Source organism: Oryza brachyantha, chromosome 4 (assembly GCF_000231095.2).
Source record: "Oryza brachyantha chromosome 4, ObraRS2, whole genome shotgun sequence".
NCBI classification, from domain to species: Eukaryota; Viridiplantae; Streptophyta; class Magnoliopsida; order Poales; family Poaceae; genus Oryza; species Oryza brachyantha.
Window position 1 is genome coordinate 6,881,979 of NC_023166.2, and position 19,779 is coordinate 6,901,757.

At 48.7% G+C, this 19,779-nt stretch overlaps 2 protein-coding genes across 6 annotated transcripts; one reads left to right on the forward strand and one right to left on the reverse strand.

The window, feature by feature from the left end:
- The first annotated feature begins 116 nt into the window (after positions 1-116).
- On the forward strand, positions 117-18,826 carry LOC107304047 (rac-like GTP-binding protein 2). 4 transcript variants are annotated; one of them, XM_040523173.1, is made up of 7 exons: positions 117-208; positions 296-570; positions 666-753; positions 852-905; positions 1,463-1,550; positions 5,917-6,015; positions 15,302-15,343. In XM_040523173.1, exons 2-6 carry the CDS (start codon positions 532-534, stop codon positions 5,948-5,950), a joined length of 303 nt encoding a protein of 100 aa, XP_040379107.1. In that variant the 5' UTR covers positions 117-208; positions 296-531; the 3' UTR covers positions 5,951-6,015; positions 15,302-15,343. The 4 variants fall into 4 exon arrangements, 3 of the variants coding, with proteins under 3 accessions (XP_040379107.1, XP_040379108.1, XP_015691761.1); XM_040523174.1 differs by lacking the exons at positions 5,917-6,015; positions 15,302-15,343 and adding an exon at positions 18,799-18,826; XM_015836275.1 differs by lacking the exons at positions 5,917-6,015; positions 15,302-15,343 and adding an exon at positions 4,025-4,404.
- LOC107304070 (4-coumarate--CoA ligase-like 9) lies at positions 8,226-10,213 on the reverse strand. 2 transcript variants are annotated; one of them, XM_015836407.2, is made up of 2 exons: positions 8,703-10,213; positions 8,226-8,625 (listed from the first exon to the last, which is right to left on the reverse strand). In XM_015836407.2, exons 1-2 carry the CDS (start codon positions 10,145-10,147, stop codon positions 8,394-8,396), a joined length of 1,677 nt encoding a protein of 558 aa, XP_015691893.2. In that variant the 5' UTR covers positions 10,148-10,213; the 3' UTR covers positions 8,226-8,393. The 2 variants fall into 2 exon arrangements, with proteins under 2 accessions (XP_015691893.2, XP_015691892.2); XM_015836406.2 differs by having other exon boundaries at positions 8,226-8,640.
- Positions 18,827-19,779: the final 953 nt, after the last annotated feature.

Below are 19,779 nucleotides of genomic sequence, written 5' to 3' on the forward strand. Positions count from 1 at the left end.
CGTCGCCTCGCCGTCCTCTCCATCCCCGTCGCCTCGTGGTCCCCGGCACCGTCGCGGAGCCAGCACCCCAGCCGCCGCCGGCCTCTCCGTCCCCGCCGTCGCCGAGCCGTCCCCGGCGCCGTCCTCTCCATCCCCGCCGTCGCCGAGACGTCCTCTCGATCCCCGTCGCCTCACGGTCCTCTACATCATGAACTAATAAAATTGTATGGTCAGTCATCAGTTCATCACCAAATTTATCCAAGAGCATATGATGCGGCGGCTCAAGAGCATCACCTCTTTATCGCTCGTTTGCTAGATCTCCGCCACCGTCATTCTGGCCGCAGCTGCATTTGGTGTAAATAGCGTGGAGACGAACCGGAGATTCGTCTCGTGGTTCGTTGCGTTGGTTTGCTTGGTTGTTTTTACTGGCTTCCGCTTTAGATGGGTTGATAAAAAGAAAAGTGTGCATTGGTTGAAGGCTGTTGCGCCACCAGGTTAGTGTAAAAAAAGCACATTGTCTTTTCATGGTCACTGCTGTTGATTTATGCAGGCATGCAGCCTGGAGGTTCGCCAAAAATTCTTGGCTTGAAGGTTAATTTGTTCAGAGAAAGATGTGACCTCTTTTTAAGCCTTGCAATGTTCAGAGAGCGTATGTACCATTTCTGATGTTGCTTCTTGGAACGCAGGATTACATCCCCACAGTGTTCGACAATTTCAATGCTAATGTTTCAGTGGATGGGAACATTATAAACCTGGGATTATGGGACACTGCTGGTAGCTGGTTCTTCCATTGCTCTCTCCTTAGCTGGGATTTTCTTCCTGCTGTTGTCCAAACTCTGAACCTCGATTGTTCTTTTGTTCGATTCATTCAGGGCAAGAGTATTACAGCAAGTTGAGGCCACTGAGCTACAGGGGAGCTGATATATGTGTGCATGCACTACCTAAATACATGATTAGATGTGGATTATTTATTTATCGGTGCCTTCTTATGATACTCTGTTCAAGACTGAAAACACTGATAGAAACTGATAGCGCAAAAACTGTGTTTTATTGAAAATATATGGCTTGTTTCTTATATAGTAATTTCATCAATAGTGTTTCAATACTTGTAGAATTCTTGAATTGCTCCAGCTGCACAATTTGTTACGCCGTGAATTGTTGTGAAAAAAAATTATCGTTTTTTGAATATATTAGCAATCTAATACATCCAATTGGTTGGTGGATGTAGACAGTTACCCCATTTGAGATCTCAACATAGAAATTTACAGGAATAATACTATTTTCTTATAATTCTTTTTTAAGGTGTCAACAATTATCTATTGCTCCAGTTGTTTCTTGCAACAGCCATCTTTGACATATGTGTCAACAATTTTTTGGATTTTTTTTGCTTTGTTAGTCAGAGTATATTGATGCCTACAGGTACAAGCTTTAGTTTCGCTTCGGGCGCTATAATTGATTTAGTTGATGTTGATTGTTTTGACAGCCTGGACCGAGGGATGCACCAATGCAATGCTTCATCAGGAGGAACAAAAAGAACTCAGCCTTCTTTCTTTATCTCAGCTTAACGCAAGGTAAGTCAGCTTGGATAATTTTTGCTTCCATCATGCTTTTGGCCCAATGTTATTATGAATTGTGTGTGGCTTTGTAGACTGAGGGAAAATTTAACCATTTGCCACTCTTACGGGTGGTCTTAATCTCATGTGTCCCACATGTCATAGACACATGAGAGTGGCAAAAAGTTAAGACCACTCGTAAAAGTGGCAAATAGTTAAATGCCCCACTGACGGAGTCAACATGGTTTCCAGATTGTTCTTTTGGTTTAATTAACTATGCCAAGTAGACAAAATAAAAGCATATTAACTGACTTTCGGGTGGTTTCTGTTCTATCACTGATCAATTGCACAATTAAATTAAATCCTGTCTATACTATATCAAATTGGAGTAGGTAGTAGCACGGTTATAAACACAAAAAAAGTTTGTCTGCTAATGTTGTCAAGGTCTTTTCTATGTATGGCTTGTGGGTCATGACATGCGATCTAAATGTACTTAATCTTGTTTTAAAACAAGGACTTTTTTTCCTTCTTTTTATCCATTACAAGTCACAACTTTCTTTTACAGTGACCCTCACACCTACTTTGCTGCCCATCTACATAATTTAAGGGCTTAATAAGGAATATTTGACTAAGTGACTTTGGTCTTTGGTATCGTCTTAAACTCTTATTGGCCATCATAAATTTTGAAAGCATTAACCGTTTAACATACTATAATCGATCAAGTGAGAGGCTAGGTAACCATGATGCTGCGCCACCAATTACACGGTGAACTTTGTATGATCCAAGTATCTGACAAAGTATAACAATCAAAACCTTGTCCATTACTAATAACTTTTTTAATCATTTAGGCGCATTATTATTATGTGCTGCACGTGAATTCCCCTGTTTATTGTTAACTACATGAATTGTGATCGTATACACAAGGGTGCAGTACAGCCTAAACCAAGGAATAAACACAGTACAACCTAAACCAAGGAATATGCACAGCAACTATTGAGTTGATCTTTCCTATGTCAGCTCTCAGAAATATAAGTTAAATTATTAGGTAAACAGAAGGTAACTAGCTATCGCTTCAGGCTACAGTACTATGGACTTCATGTTTTTGAGGGGATGTGTGTGTCAAACCTGATGGGTGCTTATTGATATTAGAAGGTTAGGCACAACTATGTATCTTTGATAAGTTTAAAATTCTAGAATGACTCTAAGCACCCCATGGACCACTTTATTTTGTTGACTGATATTCTGAGTGTGAAGATTGTGAACCTTATCACATGATTGAGAACATGTGGTTATGAAATTGTGATGCGGTCCTCTTGTGTTGGCGGCTACATGAAGGTTTATTTCTTTAATACAATTATTGCTTCTAAGTATCAGACTGCAAAATATGTCCTTCAATTTGTTTGCGATTTTGCTTCCTCACATATTTCTTAAAAAAATATGAATATTGCCTTTTCAGGTACTTCAAATTTATAGATTTATAGAGTAGATTAGAGCAAATGTTCCTGCTGAATGAATTGACTACCTTTCTCTTTGACTATGACATGTTCTTCTGTCCCTTGTCCCTTTTACTGACCCTACATTCTCTCGTTTTTTCGTGCGTACGCTTTATGAACTGTCTACAGTTATGTTTTTTGCGAAAATTTTCTATAGGGAAGTTTCTTCAAAAAATCATATTAATATATTTTTAATTTTTTATAACTATTAATTAATTAATCATGTACTAATCTATTGCTACGGTTTTTGCGCCGGATTATAGTGGTGCAGATGATATGTTTATAGTGGTGCAGATGATATGAAGCTAATGTGTAGGTACTGTCATTCTTTTCTACTAACATGTATAATGGGGTTTTTTTTTCTTTAGTTAGAGGAATTATTGTGAGAGCCACCGACAAATAACTTTCTTGCTTTGAGCACATGTATGTTTGATATATGACTTAAATCAAATTAAAGTGTAATTACATATATTTTGAAAAATTAATTTAACTAACATAAACTTAAATAATGGATGAATATAAATATTATAATACCGTAGCGTTAGCACGGGCATATTAGCTAGTTAATTGATTGGATTGGATCCACGTTGTCCGATCTCCAAGCGACGGCTCGGAGGGAGTCCGTTGTGGGATGAGGCCAGTAGGGTTCGGTCCTTTACTATGATAACATAGTATTTTTGTCCTTGTTTACCCTCTCTATTTTGAGACAACAGGAGATTAATGCAGTCACCTGGCTTTGAAGCATGGATAGCTGTATAAATATAAATTGTTCCCTATGCGTTTGATACATATCAAACACATATCAGATGAATGATATAATCGTAGGGATGGCAATGGGTCGGGTCGGGTACGAGCGGAGCAGTAACATACCCGACCTGATACCCACCCGTCTATACCTAACCTGTACCCGAATTGGCTAGCGGGTAAATTGTTGTACCCAAACCCATGCCCGGGCGAGCTCTGATAGGCCGCTGACCCCCGTCGCTCCCTCCCTGACAGGCGAGTTCTCACCATCCCTCCGTCGCCGGCCTATCGAGGAGATCATCGGCCTGCCGAGGAGACGCTGAGCTGCCGAGGAGACGTCGGCCCATCGCCGACCTGCTGCCTGCTTGCACGTCGGTCGCTTGCCGCCCGCTCGCCGCTTAAAGCCCCAGGCCCCTAGATCTAGAGAGTTGAGACTTGAGAGAATGAGAGGTAGGTGAGAGAATGAGAGCCTGAGCCTGAGAGACAGAAAGAGTGAGAGGTGAGGCCGTGACCTGTGAGCGGTGGCTATGTAGTCTATACAGATTTTGGATGGAGTTAGGCTTTCATTTCTGTGTATATATGATGGGCCAAGTGGGCTAGAACAGAAAAGTCTATTATATATCCTCTATCTAATTTTTGGGTCAGGTACAGGTTATCCGCGGGTAAATTTGTTACCCGGTTGCTACCAACTATATTATCGGGTTGCGGGCAGGTATGCCCACGGGTAAAAACTAGCGCCTATACCCATACCCGTCGGGTCGGATACACGTGGGTACCCATATCCATGGGCACAATTGTCATCCCTATATATTCGTATGGAATACTCCTAATATGTGGAGGTGTTTTTCATGTCCTTCAAATTAAAAATATATTAGTTGAATGATGTATCCGCATAGAGTACTCATAATATACGTGGGTGTTTTTCATGTTTTTTTAAAAGTAAATTCCAATACTTTTCATTGACTTGAAAAATATCATCATTTCAAGTTAGGGGTGAAAATGGGACGGATATTACCCGTCCGACCGTCCGCCCGAATTAATTCGGGACAAATTCAGGTCACCAAATCGGGTATCCGGAAGATAATACGGATTTCGGGTCGGGTTCGGGTATTTTTTCTCGGATACAAATACGGGTTCAGGAACGTGGTATCCGACGGATACGGGTTACCCGGCAAAAAAAACGGGTATTACTCGGTTAAATATCCGGATATAACCCGGATAGTTATAGCCCACCAAAAGCTCATGTTGCATTCACATACAATTAAAATCCAGTAATAAGAAAACATTATTCTAAGTGTTCCATATACATGTACATTAATTTTACTTCCTGTTCATATATACTACCATACTAATGATATAATTTAATGAATCAATTATATTTCCTTACAAGCTTTGCTAATGCTAGTTGTTACTTCCATGATATAGTTGTATTTAAGATTTATGGAATAGTTGAATAGCTATTATATGTGATATATATAGTTGTTGTTTTGATTTGATATCCGAATAAGTATTCGTAACTGAGATCACTCGTATCCGTCTTAGTACGTATCCATTTCGTATTTGTGCCCGATATTATCCGTCTTCGTATTCGTATTCGACAATATTCGTATTCGACCCGATCCCGAAAAGAAAATATGGGTTAGGATACGGGAAAGATGCTATCCGGCCATACCCGGCCCGGTTTCACCCCTATTTCAAGTATATGAAAAATCTTGCTTATAATAATCAAATAACCAGTCCATCCATCCTAAATATAAGGCATGGATATCTTTTAAAAATTCAACATTAAAATAGAAATATACTACTTTATCTTAGCATAAAAGTGAAACCAACACCACGGTCGTTTTGCTAAAATTAAGCATAAACAGAACAACTTATTAATGATAAAAAATAACTCATGGGTAAAACTTTTATATATATTGTTACAATCTAAATAAATGTTAGATAAAAATCCTCTAGCGGGGCTCTAGCACCCTCCATGCTGGATCTCCCGTGAAAAATACGGGGGAAGAAGAGGGGGACCGAAGGAGGCTCAAGCTAATCAGCACCTCAACTTTAGGATGCTGAATATGTCACCATACACCCCTTATCCGCTAAACCATAAATATCCTTTAAGGGCAAAACCACTTTTTATGTGATTTTTACAGGCTTCGAACAGTCCGGTACTGCAGTCCATCGTAAAGACAAGCTTCGATCAAACACATTGATGAAGCAACCAAGAATGTAACGAGTACTCAAAAGGAAAGGTAACTGAGACGATCATAAGCTATTTCTTGCGACTTACCTTCCGAATTATGAATATGAATCTGAGCTCAAAAAATGGACGTGATGCGGCAACGAAGCTATTCTGAGAATCATTTGGCTAATGCTTACAAGCCAGAGTTTGAATTTTTGGCATTAAATTTGAAGTATATTTTGGGTTTATCATCTTAGTTTATTTTTAACCTTACATTTTTTTATCGCTAAGAGAACACATATATATTTAAATTTTTATTCACAAATTATTTTTTATTTGCAAATATATTATCTGGCTTTTTCCCTAAATAAACCAAACAATCACCCTCTAAATCATGTTCTATAAAAATTATGTAAAATTCCTGCATTGAAGATTACATGTTAATACCTATGTCTTAAAATAAATGTACTTTTATACATGCCCCTAGACAAACAACAACTACCTCCGTTACAAAATATAAGCATTTCTAGTTTATTTAGCATAATGTCAAGATATTCCTCTCTGGTTACTTTAGTTATCAATTTTCAAATTTTGGATTGATTAAACATCTGATTAAGTCTAACAATTGAAATAACTAAAATCATAGGAACCACTAAAAAAGTACTTGTATTGTATTATAAAGTTTAAATCATAAAAATGCTTATATTGTAAACGAGAGGAGTATCTCACGTACGAAAGCAAACCTTTTTGGGACAACCCAATATGGTACCACGAACCAACAAACAGCATCATGTTTGCACAGAAGTGGCAAAGTGCAGCTGCATTAATACACAAACTAACTGAACAGCAGTACGGCTTAATAGATCGAGGCAAGCGTGTTGATTGATTGGGTGTTTTATAAAAAAAAAGCAAAACAATATATTTATAAGCAAAAAATAATTTATACATAAAAATATTATATATGTGTTCTCATTGATCAATACATGGTGGAAAATAAACTTTTACGAAAAAAATCACAAAATCAACTCTAAATAAAATTAAAAATATAAATTTTGGTTGTAAGCGTAGGCGGAAAAAGGAGAATGCTAGGAGAGCAATGCAACAACAGGCGCAGCGTTTGCAACGCATAGGGGTGGATAACGAGCCAGCTCGGCTCGGTTCGGTTCGGTCTAGCTCGTTAAGATAACGAGTTGGCTCGGCTCGTTATCGTAACGAGTTAAAAACCTAGCTCGGCTCGGCTCGTTACAAAGCTCGAGCTGGCTCGTTAGACTCGTGAGCCATGCATGAAAAGTTAACTTAAACAATTTTTCAATAAATTATACAAGTAAATTTTTAGTTCAAACATACAAATCATATGAAATTGTATCTAAATATTAAAGTTTGAACAAACAAATCACATGATGAACCTATGAAGTATTGAACACATACATTCCGGGATGGAATCAATGAACGTCGGCGAATCGCTTATCTTTGGTCTAGCTCGTTAGGCTCGCGAGAAGCTCACGAGCCAACTCGAGCTCACTCGTTATCTCTAACGAGCTAAAATACTAGCTCGGCTCGTTAGAAAAATAAAACGAGCCGAGCCGAGCCAAGTTTGTCACGAATCGAGCGAGCTAACAAGTCACGAGCTTTCTGTCCATCCTTGGGAACGCACCACACTGCGTGCTTTTGTCTAAACAGACTACTCTGAATTTACAGTTGTCATACTAATTTAAATATATAGACTGTCTTTATTTAGACATATAATATTTCTAGCTATTAATCTGAACCTAATGTCATAGACAAACAGAGGCAAAATAATCCTAGAGATTAAAATCCACTCTCACAAATATAGGTTAATTTCATTTTGCAACCTTGCATAATAAACACGCAATGATCCGGCAGTATGCATCTATACATATGAATCCGGATCCTCTACATTGCTTGCTGTATAGAAACACAATAGAAAAACACAGCTAAGAAAACTCACAGCTAAGGAGAACATCTAAAAAAAATAATATTATGAACATTAACTGAATACAGGGCGCACTATATCGATTAATGTCAGCTTTCTATTTTGACCCAACGGCAACGTAATGTCTCAGATACATGTTACTCCCTTTCTTTCATAATATAAGATGTTTGACTTTTTTTAGTTATAATGTTTGATCATTCGTTTTACTATAAAAAATATTGATATATCATTTATTTTGCTTGTGACTTACTTTATTATTAAACGAACTTTAAACACGATTTGTCATTTTTTTATTTGTACTAAATTTTTAAATAAGACGAATGGTCAAACGTTGTAAAAAAAAATCAAGTATCTTATGTTATGAAAGAGATGTAGTACTATTAAATCTACTTCCACATTACATATACCCACTGAACCACTACCCAGTGGTACTAAATTTGCCTGCTGTTTCCTGATGAAGCACAGTGATTATGGCTGCTAATAGTAACAAATAGTTAAGCTGCTGCCGGTTTAATCCTCTGGACGAACTCGTCCCTGAGCTGCCTCCTCAGGATCTTGCCGGACACCGACTTGGGGATGGCGTCCACGAGGTGCAGCGTCCGGACCCGCTTGTACGACGCCACCCTCGCCGCCACGTACGCCATCATCTCCGCCTCGCCCTCCCCGGCGCCCCGCCGCCGCACCACGCACGCCACCGGCACCTCGCCGGCCTCCTCGTCCGGCACCCTGCATCCATGCACGCTACAGCCACGGTGGACATGGTACTTACTGATCCGATTCGACATGGCGGCAGGGGAACGTACCCGAAGACGGCGGCGTCCTCGACGGCGGGGTGGGAGAGGAGGATGGCCTCGAGCTCGGCGGGCGCGACCTGGAACCCCTTGTACTTGATCAGCTCCTTGATCCTGTCCACGATGAACACGTCGCCGTCGCCGTCGATGTACCCGACGTCGCCGGTGTGCAGCCACCCCTTGCCGTCCACCGTGCGCTCCGTCTCCTCCTTCTTCTTGTAGTACCCCTGCATCACGCACTGGCTGCGCACGCAGAGCTCCCCCGGCGTGTTCGCCGGCAGCGACCGGCCGGTGTCCGGGTCCACGAACTTGACCTCCAGGTTGGGGAGGATGAACCCGACGGAGCTCCTCTTCGCGGTGTGGCCGCCCTTCTCCGTGTCGTCGCCGGCGTGCGTGAGGGTGATGCAGCTGTGCTCGGTGAGGCCGTACGCCTCCTCCACCTGCACGCCGGGGAACTTGCGCTGGAACGCTGCGAGGAGGTCGGGGGCTAGCGGCGCGGCGGCGGTCATGACGGACTTGAGGGCGAGCCCGGACAGGTCGAACTCGTCGGCGACGGGGCTCTTGACCATCGCCAGCATCACCGGCGGCACCAGCGGCGCGAACATCACGCGGTGGTCGACGAGCGCGCGTAGGAAGGTGCGGAGGTCGAAGCGGTCCATCACCACCACGGTGCCCTTGTGCCGGAGCGTCGCGCAGCAGATGCCGGTGATGCCGTAGATGTGGAAGAAGGGCATGAGGCCGAGGGCCACCACCTGCCCGGCCGTCTCCGGCCCGACGGCGAACATCGACGAGCAGAGGTTGGACACCAGGTTGCGGTGGCTCAGCATCACGCCCTTGGACACGCCGGTGGTGCCCGACGAGTAGGGGAGCGCGCACAGGTCGGACTGCTGCGCCGCGTCCACCGGCACCACCGCCGCGCCGGTGCGGTCCGCGGCGGCGAGGAGCTCGTCCCAGCTGATCGCCCCCGGCATCCGCTCCTTGTCGCCGATGCCGATCACCGGAACGCCCGCGTCCTTCACCTTGTCGAACGCCACCTCGTTCGCCACGACCAGCTTCGCCTCGGAGTCCTCCACCTGCTTCTTGATCTCCGCGGCGAGCGCGCGCGGGTTCACGCCGGAGAACACGGCCCTGGCGGACATGATCCCGAGCGACACGACGGGGTACACGGCTAGGTTGGGGAGCGCGACCACGACGACGTGCCCCTTCCGGATGCCCACCGACCGGAGCGCCCTGGCGAACCGCGCCGTGTCGCGCACCACTTGCCCGTACGTGTACGACCGCCCGCCCGGCGCGGCCTCCACGAGCGCCACCTTGTCGGCGTAGGCCTCGGCGCCGTCCAGCACGAACTCCGGCACGGTGACGCCGTCCGGCACGGCCACCGGCGGGAACCTGCTCCGGAAGATGTGCTCCTCCTCCCCATCCCCCTCCCCCACCACGGCGATGGCCGCGTCGCCCATGTCGAATTGCTGGCTGGTGCAGGCTTCTCGTCAGGTGGTGCCAGGGACCATGGCCGGAGCTCGGCCATTTGTAGAGAGCGGGGCGAGGAGGAGAGGCGTCGGCGAGGAGTGGCGGGAGGAAGGCGACGGCATGGTGGTGGTGGCCGTTGTGGTGAGGAGGGTACAGTTCTTGTGTGTTGCCGAGAAAAGTGGGGTGTAGGTGAGGTTTGGTTGGATCGTGGCCTTTCGGCTTGGAAAGAGTGTGCATCGTGGAATGCCGATAGAAATGGGGAGGATGGATGGTAGTATTCCCTCCGTTTTATATTATAAGATTTTTTAGATTTATTTTAATTCATTAATGTGTTAATGTATATGTTTTTTATATGTGTCTGGACAAAGTTAGAAAGTCTTATAACGTGGACGAAGAGAATAACTGTTATGAATTCATTGCCTATTACAGTTAACGATCATTTGATGGTTTTCTTGGTACATTTTTATGGGTCCGTCTAGTGATCAAATGTTTGAAAATTTTAATTCCGTCAATCAAATCTGGTCACTGTTGTTGGACGATAATTTGAAGGCGTATACGCAAGTCAAAAGGCCCATACACGCCCTCCCCATGCCCCCATGCATTGTACACGTGTTTGATAGAAGAACAAAAAATCAAACGTTTGATCAATAGCAAAAGTGCATTTTTATATAGACGACAATTACAATTTTTGCCGGTGGTTTGAATCGTTATTGTAAAAATGTCTTTAAAAAGTTACAAATATGTACTATAACTAGGGGTGAAAACAAGCTAAACCGAGCCAAACTTTGCTCGGCTCGTGAAAGCTTGGTCAAGGAGAGGCTTGGCTTGGCTCAGCTTGATAAACAAAACGAGCAAAAAAGCAGCTCGGCTTGCCTTGTTTCAAAGCTCGAGCCAGCTCGAGCTAGCTTGGTTAGGGATGCCGGCGGTGCGAGGGCCGTCGAGATCAAGCAACACTGGGGAGGGAGGCCGGAGCTGGCGTAGCCACACAAGGGAGGGAGGCGGTGCCGTGGTGACCAACAACTCCTCTTGTCGCAGTCGTGCTTGCTGTCTCAGTCTCGGTGTGACGGCGGTGTGGCATCATGAGAAGCTAGGAAGGGGATGGAAGTTTCTGTTGTGTGAGCACATAATAGGTTAGGGTTTCTCTTTCTCATGGGCAGATAACTTGTTAATGGGCTAGGTTAGTTTGTTCACAGCTCGACAAGCCTACTGAGTAGCTTGCGAGCGGCTTGCGAGCCAGCTTGGGTTCGGCTTCATTTGCAAACGAGCTATGAAGGCAGCTTGAGCTTGGCTTGTTTAGTTTTCGAATCGAGCTGTGCTTCACGAGCTCGAGCCAAGCTCGAGACGAGCTCACGAGCCCAAGCCTTTTATTGTCACACCTGGAGTTTTATCCCAAGCCTAAAATCGTAAAAAGGAAATTGTAAATAACAATTGGCTTAATTAACTCAGGAAAAATCCCTCTAAAAGAAATTAATTTAATTAAATCAGGGTTCGCAAATCGGTTAACTGGATTTAAACTCAAATTGAAATATAAAATTTGGCCAAACAAATTAATTTAAATCTTGGCAAAAGTGAGGCTTTTCTTTTCCTCCTTTTTCCTTTCTTTTTTTCCTTCCTTCCCAAATTGGCCCGAAGTCCAATTGGCCTCCCCTTCCTTTTCTTTTTCCTTTTTCCTTTTCCTCTCCTCCTTCCCGGGCCGGCCCAGCCGAGCCGGCCCATCTCCCGTTCCTCCAGGCCGGCCCAGCCGATCGGCCTCCCTCTCCCGCGCGCGCGCCTCCTCCCTCCTTCCTGGGCCACCGCTCGGCCCAGCTTCCCCGAGCCACCGGCCCAGCTTCGCCAGTCCGCGCCTGCGCCGCGGTGAAGTCCGCATCGCCTCCCCGCGCCGGTCGAGTCCGTGCCGTCTCCCCAACGGCTGCGCCCGCAACGGCCACCGCCAATCCGCCGTCGGGGTCGACTCGGTCTCCAACCACCGCCTCCGCCCTAGCCGCGCCGTGTCCCCTATAAAGCCTAGTCGCCGCGCGCCACCACACTCGTTCCCGTTCCGCCGCCGCCCCCAACCTCCGTCGCCGTCGCGTCCAATCTCACGCCTCGTTGCCGGTCACCACCGCGGAGCACCGTCACCACCTCCGCCCGACGTCGCCGACTTGCTGCCGCCCCTGTCATCGCCGGCGGGCATCCCCAGCGCCCTCGCTTCCTCTCGCAACCCGTTCGCCGCCGCACCCGGTCTCACCGTCGCCACCCCCGACCCCATCGCCCGATTGTCGCCGTCCGCGCCGTCGGACGTCGCCACTTGTCCCGCCGCCTCGCCGACCCGCCGCCGTCGTTTCCATCGCCGATGAGTGTCACGCCCGGAGTTTTATCCCAAGCCTAAATATGTAAAAAGAAATTCGTAAATGACAATTGGCTTAATTAACTCAGGAAAAATCCCTCTAAAAGGAATTAATTTAATTAAATCGAGGCTCACAAATCAATTAACATGATTTAAACTCGAATTGCAGAAGTATAAAATTTGGCCAAACAAATTAATTTAAAACTCGGTAAAAGTGGGGTTTTCCTTTTTCCCTCCTTTTTCCTTTCTTTTTCCCTTCCTTCTCAAATTGGGCCGAAGTCCAATTTTCCTCTCTCCCTTTTCTTTTTCCTTTTTCTTTTTCCTCTCCTCCTCCTCGGGCCGGCCCAGCCGAGCCGGCCCACCACCTCTCCCCTCGGCCGGCCCAGCCGAGCAGGCCACCGGCCTCCCGCCCCTCCCGCGTGCGCCTCCCCTCCGCCTGGGCCGTCGGCCCAGCTCGCCCGCTCCCGCGCCCGCGCCGCGGCGAAGTCCGCCTCGCCTCCCTCCTTCCTTGCGCCATTGACAGGCGGGTCCCACCTGTCAGCGACCAAGCTTCGCCAGAGCCCGCGCCGCGCCGCGCCGCGCCGCGCCAGCCGAGTCCGCCGCCGCCCCGACTCCTCCACCGCGCCGCCGCTGCAACCTCCGCCGCAACCGCCGCCGCCGAGTTCGCCGCGTCGTCGACTCGGTCTCCACCGGCCGCTCTGCCCTAGCCGGCGCCGCCACCCTATAAAATCCCCGCGCCGCTGCCCCGCCGCCACTTTCCCCCTCTCCGCCCGAAGCTTCCCTCCGTCGCCGTCAGCCGCCGATCTCCTCGTCGGCCGTCCGGCGTCGCCGCCTACCCGCGTCACCACCTCCGCCTCAGCTTCGCCGACCTTCCGCCGGCCTTCGTCGCCACCGTTGGTCGCCGAGCTTCCTCGCCGCCTCCTTGTCCTCTTCGCCGTCGTGCCGACTTCGTCGTCCGCGCGTTGCCGTCCGCGCTTGCGACGTCGCCGCCCCGCTCCGTTCGCCATCGTCCGTCCCCCCTCCTCGCCGAGGTGTTGCCGTCGCCGCTGGTGAGCTCTCCTCTCCTCTCTCCCTCTTTCTTTCTCCTCGCGCCCTCACCGCCATCGTCCGTCGGTGAGCCCGCTCTCCTCCCTTCCTTTGTTTCTTCGTGCCACCGCGAGTGCGCCCCGCCGCTCACCGTCGGCCGACGTCCTCCGCCGCCACCCGGCCACCTCTCCGCTCCTTCTCGGTCGCGCGTGCCAGTCGTCCTCCTCCGCCCGCAACCAAGCGGCACGCCGCCGCATCAGCGCCTATGCCCGCCTCGCTCTGTGCCGCAGCCGCGCTGCGCGTCGGCCTCGCCGTTGCCCTGGCCGGGCATGCGCCGCTGCCACGCCGCTGGCCGCACCGCGCTGTGCCACCGCACCGCCGCCGCCAGCTGCTCGCCGGGCCGGCCGCACTCGTCGAGCCGCACCGCCTCCCCTCCGTGCGTGCGCCGTTCACCATCGCCGTCGGGCGCCATTGCCGCCGTCGGCCATGCGCCTCCTCTCTTCCTCGGTCACCGCCTAACCGCCGATCTTTAGCGCCGCCCCTCGCCGCGCCGTCGGTCGTCGCCGTCGTCCGCTGTCGTCGCCGCCGTCCGCTGCCGTCGCGCCGACGTTGCCGTCCACCGCTCGCCCGGCCGCCTGCCGCTTTTCCCATCCGTGCCCCACAACCACCTCCTCCGCGCCGTGCGACGCAAAGTCGTCGTTGCGCCGACGCCGCCGCAAGTCCCCGGCCGCCGTCGCCACAGTTTCCCCCTCCCTCCATCCTCCTCTGCCTCCCCGTGCACGCGCGCCGCTCCTCCCTCCTCTCCCCGTCGGATTCCTTTTCTCTTCTCGGCCGTTGCCGTCGCTGGCCGTTGTCCGTCGTGCCACCACGCTAGCGCCGCCGAGCGATCTCCATCGCCGCCGCCGATCTACCTCGTGCCGGCCGTCACCACCAGTCCTTGGCCCTCGCCGACTTGCCGCCGCCGTCCTCGTCGTCGGTAAGCCGTCGCTGTCCTCTCTATCCCTCTCTTTTCCTCTCCGCCCATGGCCGCCGGAGCCGACGCCGCCGCCGCATTCTTGTGCGCTTCGGCCGTCTCCGTCACCCGTCCGCCAGCCGCCACCCTCGCCTTGCTGTCGCCGACGCGACCTCGCCATCGTCGGAGCGCCGCCGCGCTCGTCGCGTCACTGCCGTCGCTCTCCCCGAGCTGCCACCGTCCTCCTTTGGCGCCGCCGCTCTCAGCGCCGCCGTCGGTTCTCGCATCGCCGTCCGACGGATCACCGCCGCCCGTCACCGGACGGGTGCGGAGCTCGTCCTCGCCGTCGCCGTCGCGCCGTTGTCGCCGTCGCGCCGTTGTCGCCGTCGCCGTCGCCGCGCCGCCCGCAGCTCCCGTCGCCGGCCGCGCTCGCTGCTCCCCTCGCTGCTCCCCCCTCTGCTCCCCTCTCGCTGACCGACGGGGCCCACCCGTCAGTCACCCCGCGCTCCTCCTCCCTCTCTCCTCCCGTGGGACCCGCGTGTCAGTCTCCCTCCTCCCCCCTCTCTCTCTGACAGGTGGTCCCCACCCGTCAGCGCCTCCTCTCTCCTCGCTGACGTCAGCAGCCCCATTAATTGCGCAATAATTGATTTAGGACTTTTCTGTTTAGCTTAGAAACCCAGAAAACTTCTAAAATTCATAAGTAATTCATCTAGTCTCCGTTTAGGTCCATTCAAGTTTCATTAAATCCAGAAAAATGCCAAGAATCCATTAAAAATAGTTTCTTTCTCTGTTTCAGTAGTTTTATAGCCTGTTTTTCTTGTTTTGCCTTGTTTGTCGTAGGTTTTGACCCCGTCGCAGCGTCGTTCGTTCTCGAAGTCGTCGCCGAAGTTCCTCGTGGGTCTAAGCAAGGCAAGTGGCACCCTTCTTTGATCATATTGAACCTATGTTTATAAAATTCCTCGCTTTACATTCAAACATGTATTGTATTCAAATGTATTTACTTTATTCATCTATTGGGCATTGACCTTTATATCCGTTGATTCCCACTCATTATTATTGTCATCCCAGGGTTAATTTGACTAGAAAATAGGCTTAGGCAATGCTTAGCCATGCTTAGTTCAACTAGCTCACCAATTATTATTTAATTATTTGTTAGACTTTGATAGACCTTTAATGGTTTTGATCATGGTTAATCTCCTGATGTGGATTAATAATAAACTAAAATATTGCTTATGGTGGGCTGTGGGTGCATGGTTTTGAGAGTCGTGGCCATGGCAATTAAGGACCGGTTCTCAGGAAACCCTGAAGGTCTTACACGTACTAACCACAAGCCAGAATGGGCAACGGTGAGACTCGTAATCTAGCTTGTCCCTATTCGACGTACCGAGGCAAGGGTAGGCGTGATGGAGTATGGACGGACAATCGTGGTGTAACGAAAGCCTCTGCTGCTTCCGGGTCTGTCAAGGCACAAGAGGGGACTGCCCGACTTGGTGTAAAGGAGGGGGTGAAACCTGAAGTGTGGTGCGATTGTCTAGGGAGGGTTAGGTGAAAGGTCTTATCATGGTTTCCGTACTGAGGTATCATGGTGATACGTTGGGGCATGGTAACATGCTTGGCAGCCATGTCTTGTGGGTAAAGTTGTACATCTCTGCAGAGTAAAACTATTCGAATAGCCGTGCCCGCGGTTATTGGGCGAACTGACAGACTCACTGGGATTAGTTGAACCCCTTTAATAATGTTATTAATCTTGGAACTGGTTTGACCCTGCGCAATGTGGTGTAACATTGGCAGTGGTTTGGGTCTGTCGCAACGTGGTTTAACGTTGGGCAGAGGGTTGACCCTGTTGCTACGTGGTGTAACGTTCGATAGCGGTCTGGGCCTGTTGCAACGTGGTGTAACGTTGGACAGTGGATGTTTATTTTAAATGTTACTTTACTTTTATTTCAGTCTATTTTTATCTACAGTTTTGCTAAATTACTGCAGCCTTGTGCAATTTAACCTTAGCCTATTCCTTGTACCCTATTGCATTCCTTATTCTCCCTTTCTTGGGTGTTACTTGTTGAGTACGGTGGTTTGTACTCAGCCTTGCTTACTTTTTCCCCCACCAGAGCAAGTGCCAGAGCCTGAGTCAGAAGGTTGTTCCGAAGGTTGAAGTAAGGTTCAGTCCGCCGTCGAGAGTGCCTGTGGTGTGGAGCCGTCTTCGCCAGCTGATGCTGAAGACTAGATGGTTTAGTTTGTTTTCCTTTTCCGCTGCATTTCGATAGATAATTATTTTTATTTGTTTTTAAGTCGTGGAACTGTGTATTAATTTGTCATAGTGTGTACTCGGGCTGATGCCTGGACCGAGATTTAATACATGCTATTGTTCAGAAATTTGGTGTAAATTTCTGGGCATGACAATGAGCCTCTCCGCTCCCCTCTTCCCCCTCTTTTCCTCTCCACGGGATGCCCGCCGAGGCCGTTGCCATCACCCCTCCGCTTGCCGTCGCCCTCGACTCGCTGTCGCCGACGCAACCCCGTTGTCGCCGGAGCACCGCCGCCCTCTTGTCGCGCCGCCGACGTCGCCCTCCCCGAGCCGCCCTCCTCTCGGCGCGGTCGGCGTCTCCGTCACCAGCTGTCGCGTCGCCGCTCGTCGGGTCATCGTCGTCATCGTCGCCGCTCTCCGCCGTCGCCGCTCGTTCCCGCCGTCGCCACCCACCGCCGCGCGCTCGGTCGGCTGCTGCTTCCCTCCTCTCCTGGCCGAACTCCTCTCCCCCTCCTCTCTGTTCCAAGGCCGCCGATAGGCGGGCCCCAGCCGTCAGCCCGGTCTCCCCCTCTCCTCTCTCCTCCCCTTGGGCCCAGCCGTCAGCCCCTCCTCCTCTCTCTCCCTCACCGACAGGTGGTCCCCACCCGTCAGCGCGTCCTCTCTCCTCGCTGACATCAGCAGCCCCATTAATTGCGCAATAATTGATTTAGGACTTTTCTATTTAGTTTAAAAACCCAGAAAACTTCTAAAATTCATAAGTAATTCATCTAGTCTCCGTTTAGGTCCATTCAAATTTCATTAAATTCATAAAATTGTCAAGAATACATTAAAAATACTTTATTTTACTGTTTCAGTAGAGTTTGTGCCTGTTTCATTTATTTTTGTGCTTTGTCGCTTAGATCGGACCCCACCGAAGAGCCGGTTTACTTCGAGATCGTCGCCGAAGTACCCCAGGGGCCAGAGCAAGGCAAATGACACTCATCTTTGATCATATTGAACCTATTATTGCAAATTCCCCGCTTTATTTATTCAAATATGCATTGTTTTAATTAAAGTATTTACTGTATTTATTTTTGGTAAACCTTATTATTATGCCGTTGCTTATCCAACTTTATTCATGCTGGACCAGGGGTAACTTGATTAGAGTTAGGCCTAGGTTAATGCTTAGCCGTGCTTAGAACAAGTAGCTCATGGGATCACATTTAATCATGCTTAGTTCTGAATAGCTGTAATAATGATTCATCACCCGGTTCGGGTTAATGTCTACTAAAATATTGATAATGGTCGGCTGTGGGTGCATGGTTTTGAGAGTCGCACCCATGGCAATTAAGGACCGGTTCACGGGAAACCCTGGAAGTAATTAAGTGCTAACCACATGCCAAAATGGGTAACGTGAGATTTGAAGCATGGCTTCAAACTATTTGACGTACCAAGGCAAGAGTAGGCGTGATGGAGTATGGACGGGCAATCGTGGTGTAACGAAAGCCTCTGCTGCTTCCGGATCTACCAAGGCACAAGAGGGGACTGCCCGACTTGGTGTAAAGGAGGGGGTGAAACCTAAAGTGCGGTGCAATTAAATAGGGAGGGTTATGTGACGGGTCCTATCACGGTCTCCTTTCCGGTATGCCATGGTTGTATGTCGGCGCACGTTCAAGTGTAGTGGAGTCGTGTCTTGTGGGTACAGTAGTACACCTCTGATCAGAGTATAACCTATTCGAATAGCCGTGCCCACGGTTACGGGCGACCTCCTAGCTTTAGTGTGATTAGTGAACCTTTAATGACTCGGGTAAACTGGTTTTCACTCGGGACTACTGCAACGTGGTGTAACTTTGAGTAGTGGTTGGGCCTGTCGCAACGTGGTGTAACGTTGGACAGTGTTTTGGTATTTTTACAACTGTTATTTACTTATCCTTTAATTTATTCAATTACCTTTATTCATTTTAATCTCTGTTATTTGTTAAACTGCTGCTTTATTGCAACTAACCTTAAGCTTGTCCTTGATGATCCTTATGCATAATTTATTGCCCTCTTTTCCATGCTACTTGTTGAGTACGGTAGTTTGTACTCAGCCTTGCCCAATTTCTCCCTTCAGAGTTAGATGTTGAGTCTGGTGGAGAAGACTCTCATAAGTGAGCTGGTCTACCGTCGAAGCTTTGCTTGTGGACTGGAGCCTTACCCGCTGGAGCTAGTCTACTTTTCTTTCCGCTGCATTTTCGTTGGAATAAGTGTTATTTTCAGTTGTTTCTAAGAACGATGGTTATGTAATCAACATTGTCTTTTTGTGTACCCTGGCTGGTCCTGGACAGGGATTTTAATACACAATTAAGTTCAAAAATTCGTGTGAGGAATTTCTGGGCGTGACAAGTTGGTATCAGAGCCTCCTTTGACCGTTGGATCAGCCCAATGGAAACCCTAAGAGCCCTCTACTTTTTATGTTTGTGCATTGTTTGCGAAAGTTAGAGTGTTTTGAAAATGGGTTAGTGGTTTTCAAAAGCGTGGGTCATTTAAAAAGACAAACCCCTTTGGTTGAAAAGCGTGAGTAAATCGATTTACGTGTAAAACTTTATTTACTTTGTTGCTGTTATGGTTTATTTATCTTGAAACAAAATTTTGCATCCCTTGATTCTAAATCCTTGCGTTCTTTAGATGGCCAACCACCCCTTGTTCCGCCATGAAAACGGAATGACTGGATTTGTGGCAGAGTTGGCAAGAGTCTCCTTCACGGCAGGATACCCCTATGAGCCGGTGTACACCACAATCTACCCTCTCGAAGGCGAGTTTCCCCATCGAGTCAGATTGGAGCTACATGGAATCCCCGGTTTTCTCCCTAACATGGAATCGGAAGGAGCCGGAGGCTCGCATGAGCATGCCTGCCAGGAGGCTGCTTATAGTCTAATGACAACGCTCAGGGCTCGGCATGACCTGACGTTTCGTCATTCGGCTTACCGCTATCACCCTGGCCGTGGACCCAATTCCATAGTCAATAGGTTTCGGTCTGCCCGGAGTGAGCAAGACCCTACCTTCGATAGGATGTGCACAGTGCTGCAAGGCCTCGACCAGATGCACCACGACC

Bases quoted from the DNA above. Each gene is read 5' to 3' on its own strand.
- LOC107304047 (XM_015836275.1), top strand. From the start codon at position 532: ATGCAGCCTGGAGGTTCGCCAAAAATTCTTGGCTTGAAG. The intron at 906-1,462 runs GTGTGCATGCAC...TTGTTTTGACAG, and splicing joins CTACAGGGGAGCTGATATAT to CCTGGACCGAGGGATGCACC. The intron at 1,551-4,024 runs GTAAGTCAGCTT...CCTCCCTGACAG, and splicing joins TTATCTCAGCTTAACGCAAG to GCGAGTTCTCACCATCCCTC.
- LOC107304070 (XM_015836406.2), bottom strand. From the start codon at position 10,147: ATGGGCGACGCGGCCATCGCCGTGGTGGGGGAGGGGGATGGGGAGGAG. The intron at 8,641-8,702 runs GTACGTTCCCCT...CCGTGGCTGTAG, and splicing joins GAGGACGCCGCCGTCTTCGG to CGTGCATGGATGCAGGGTGC.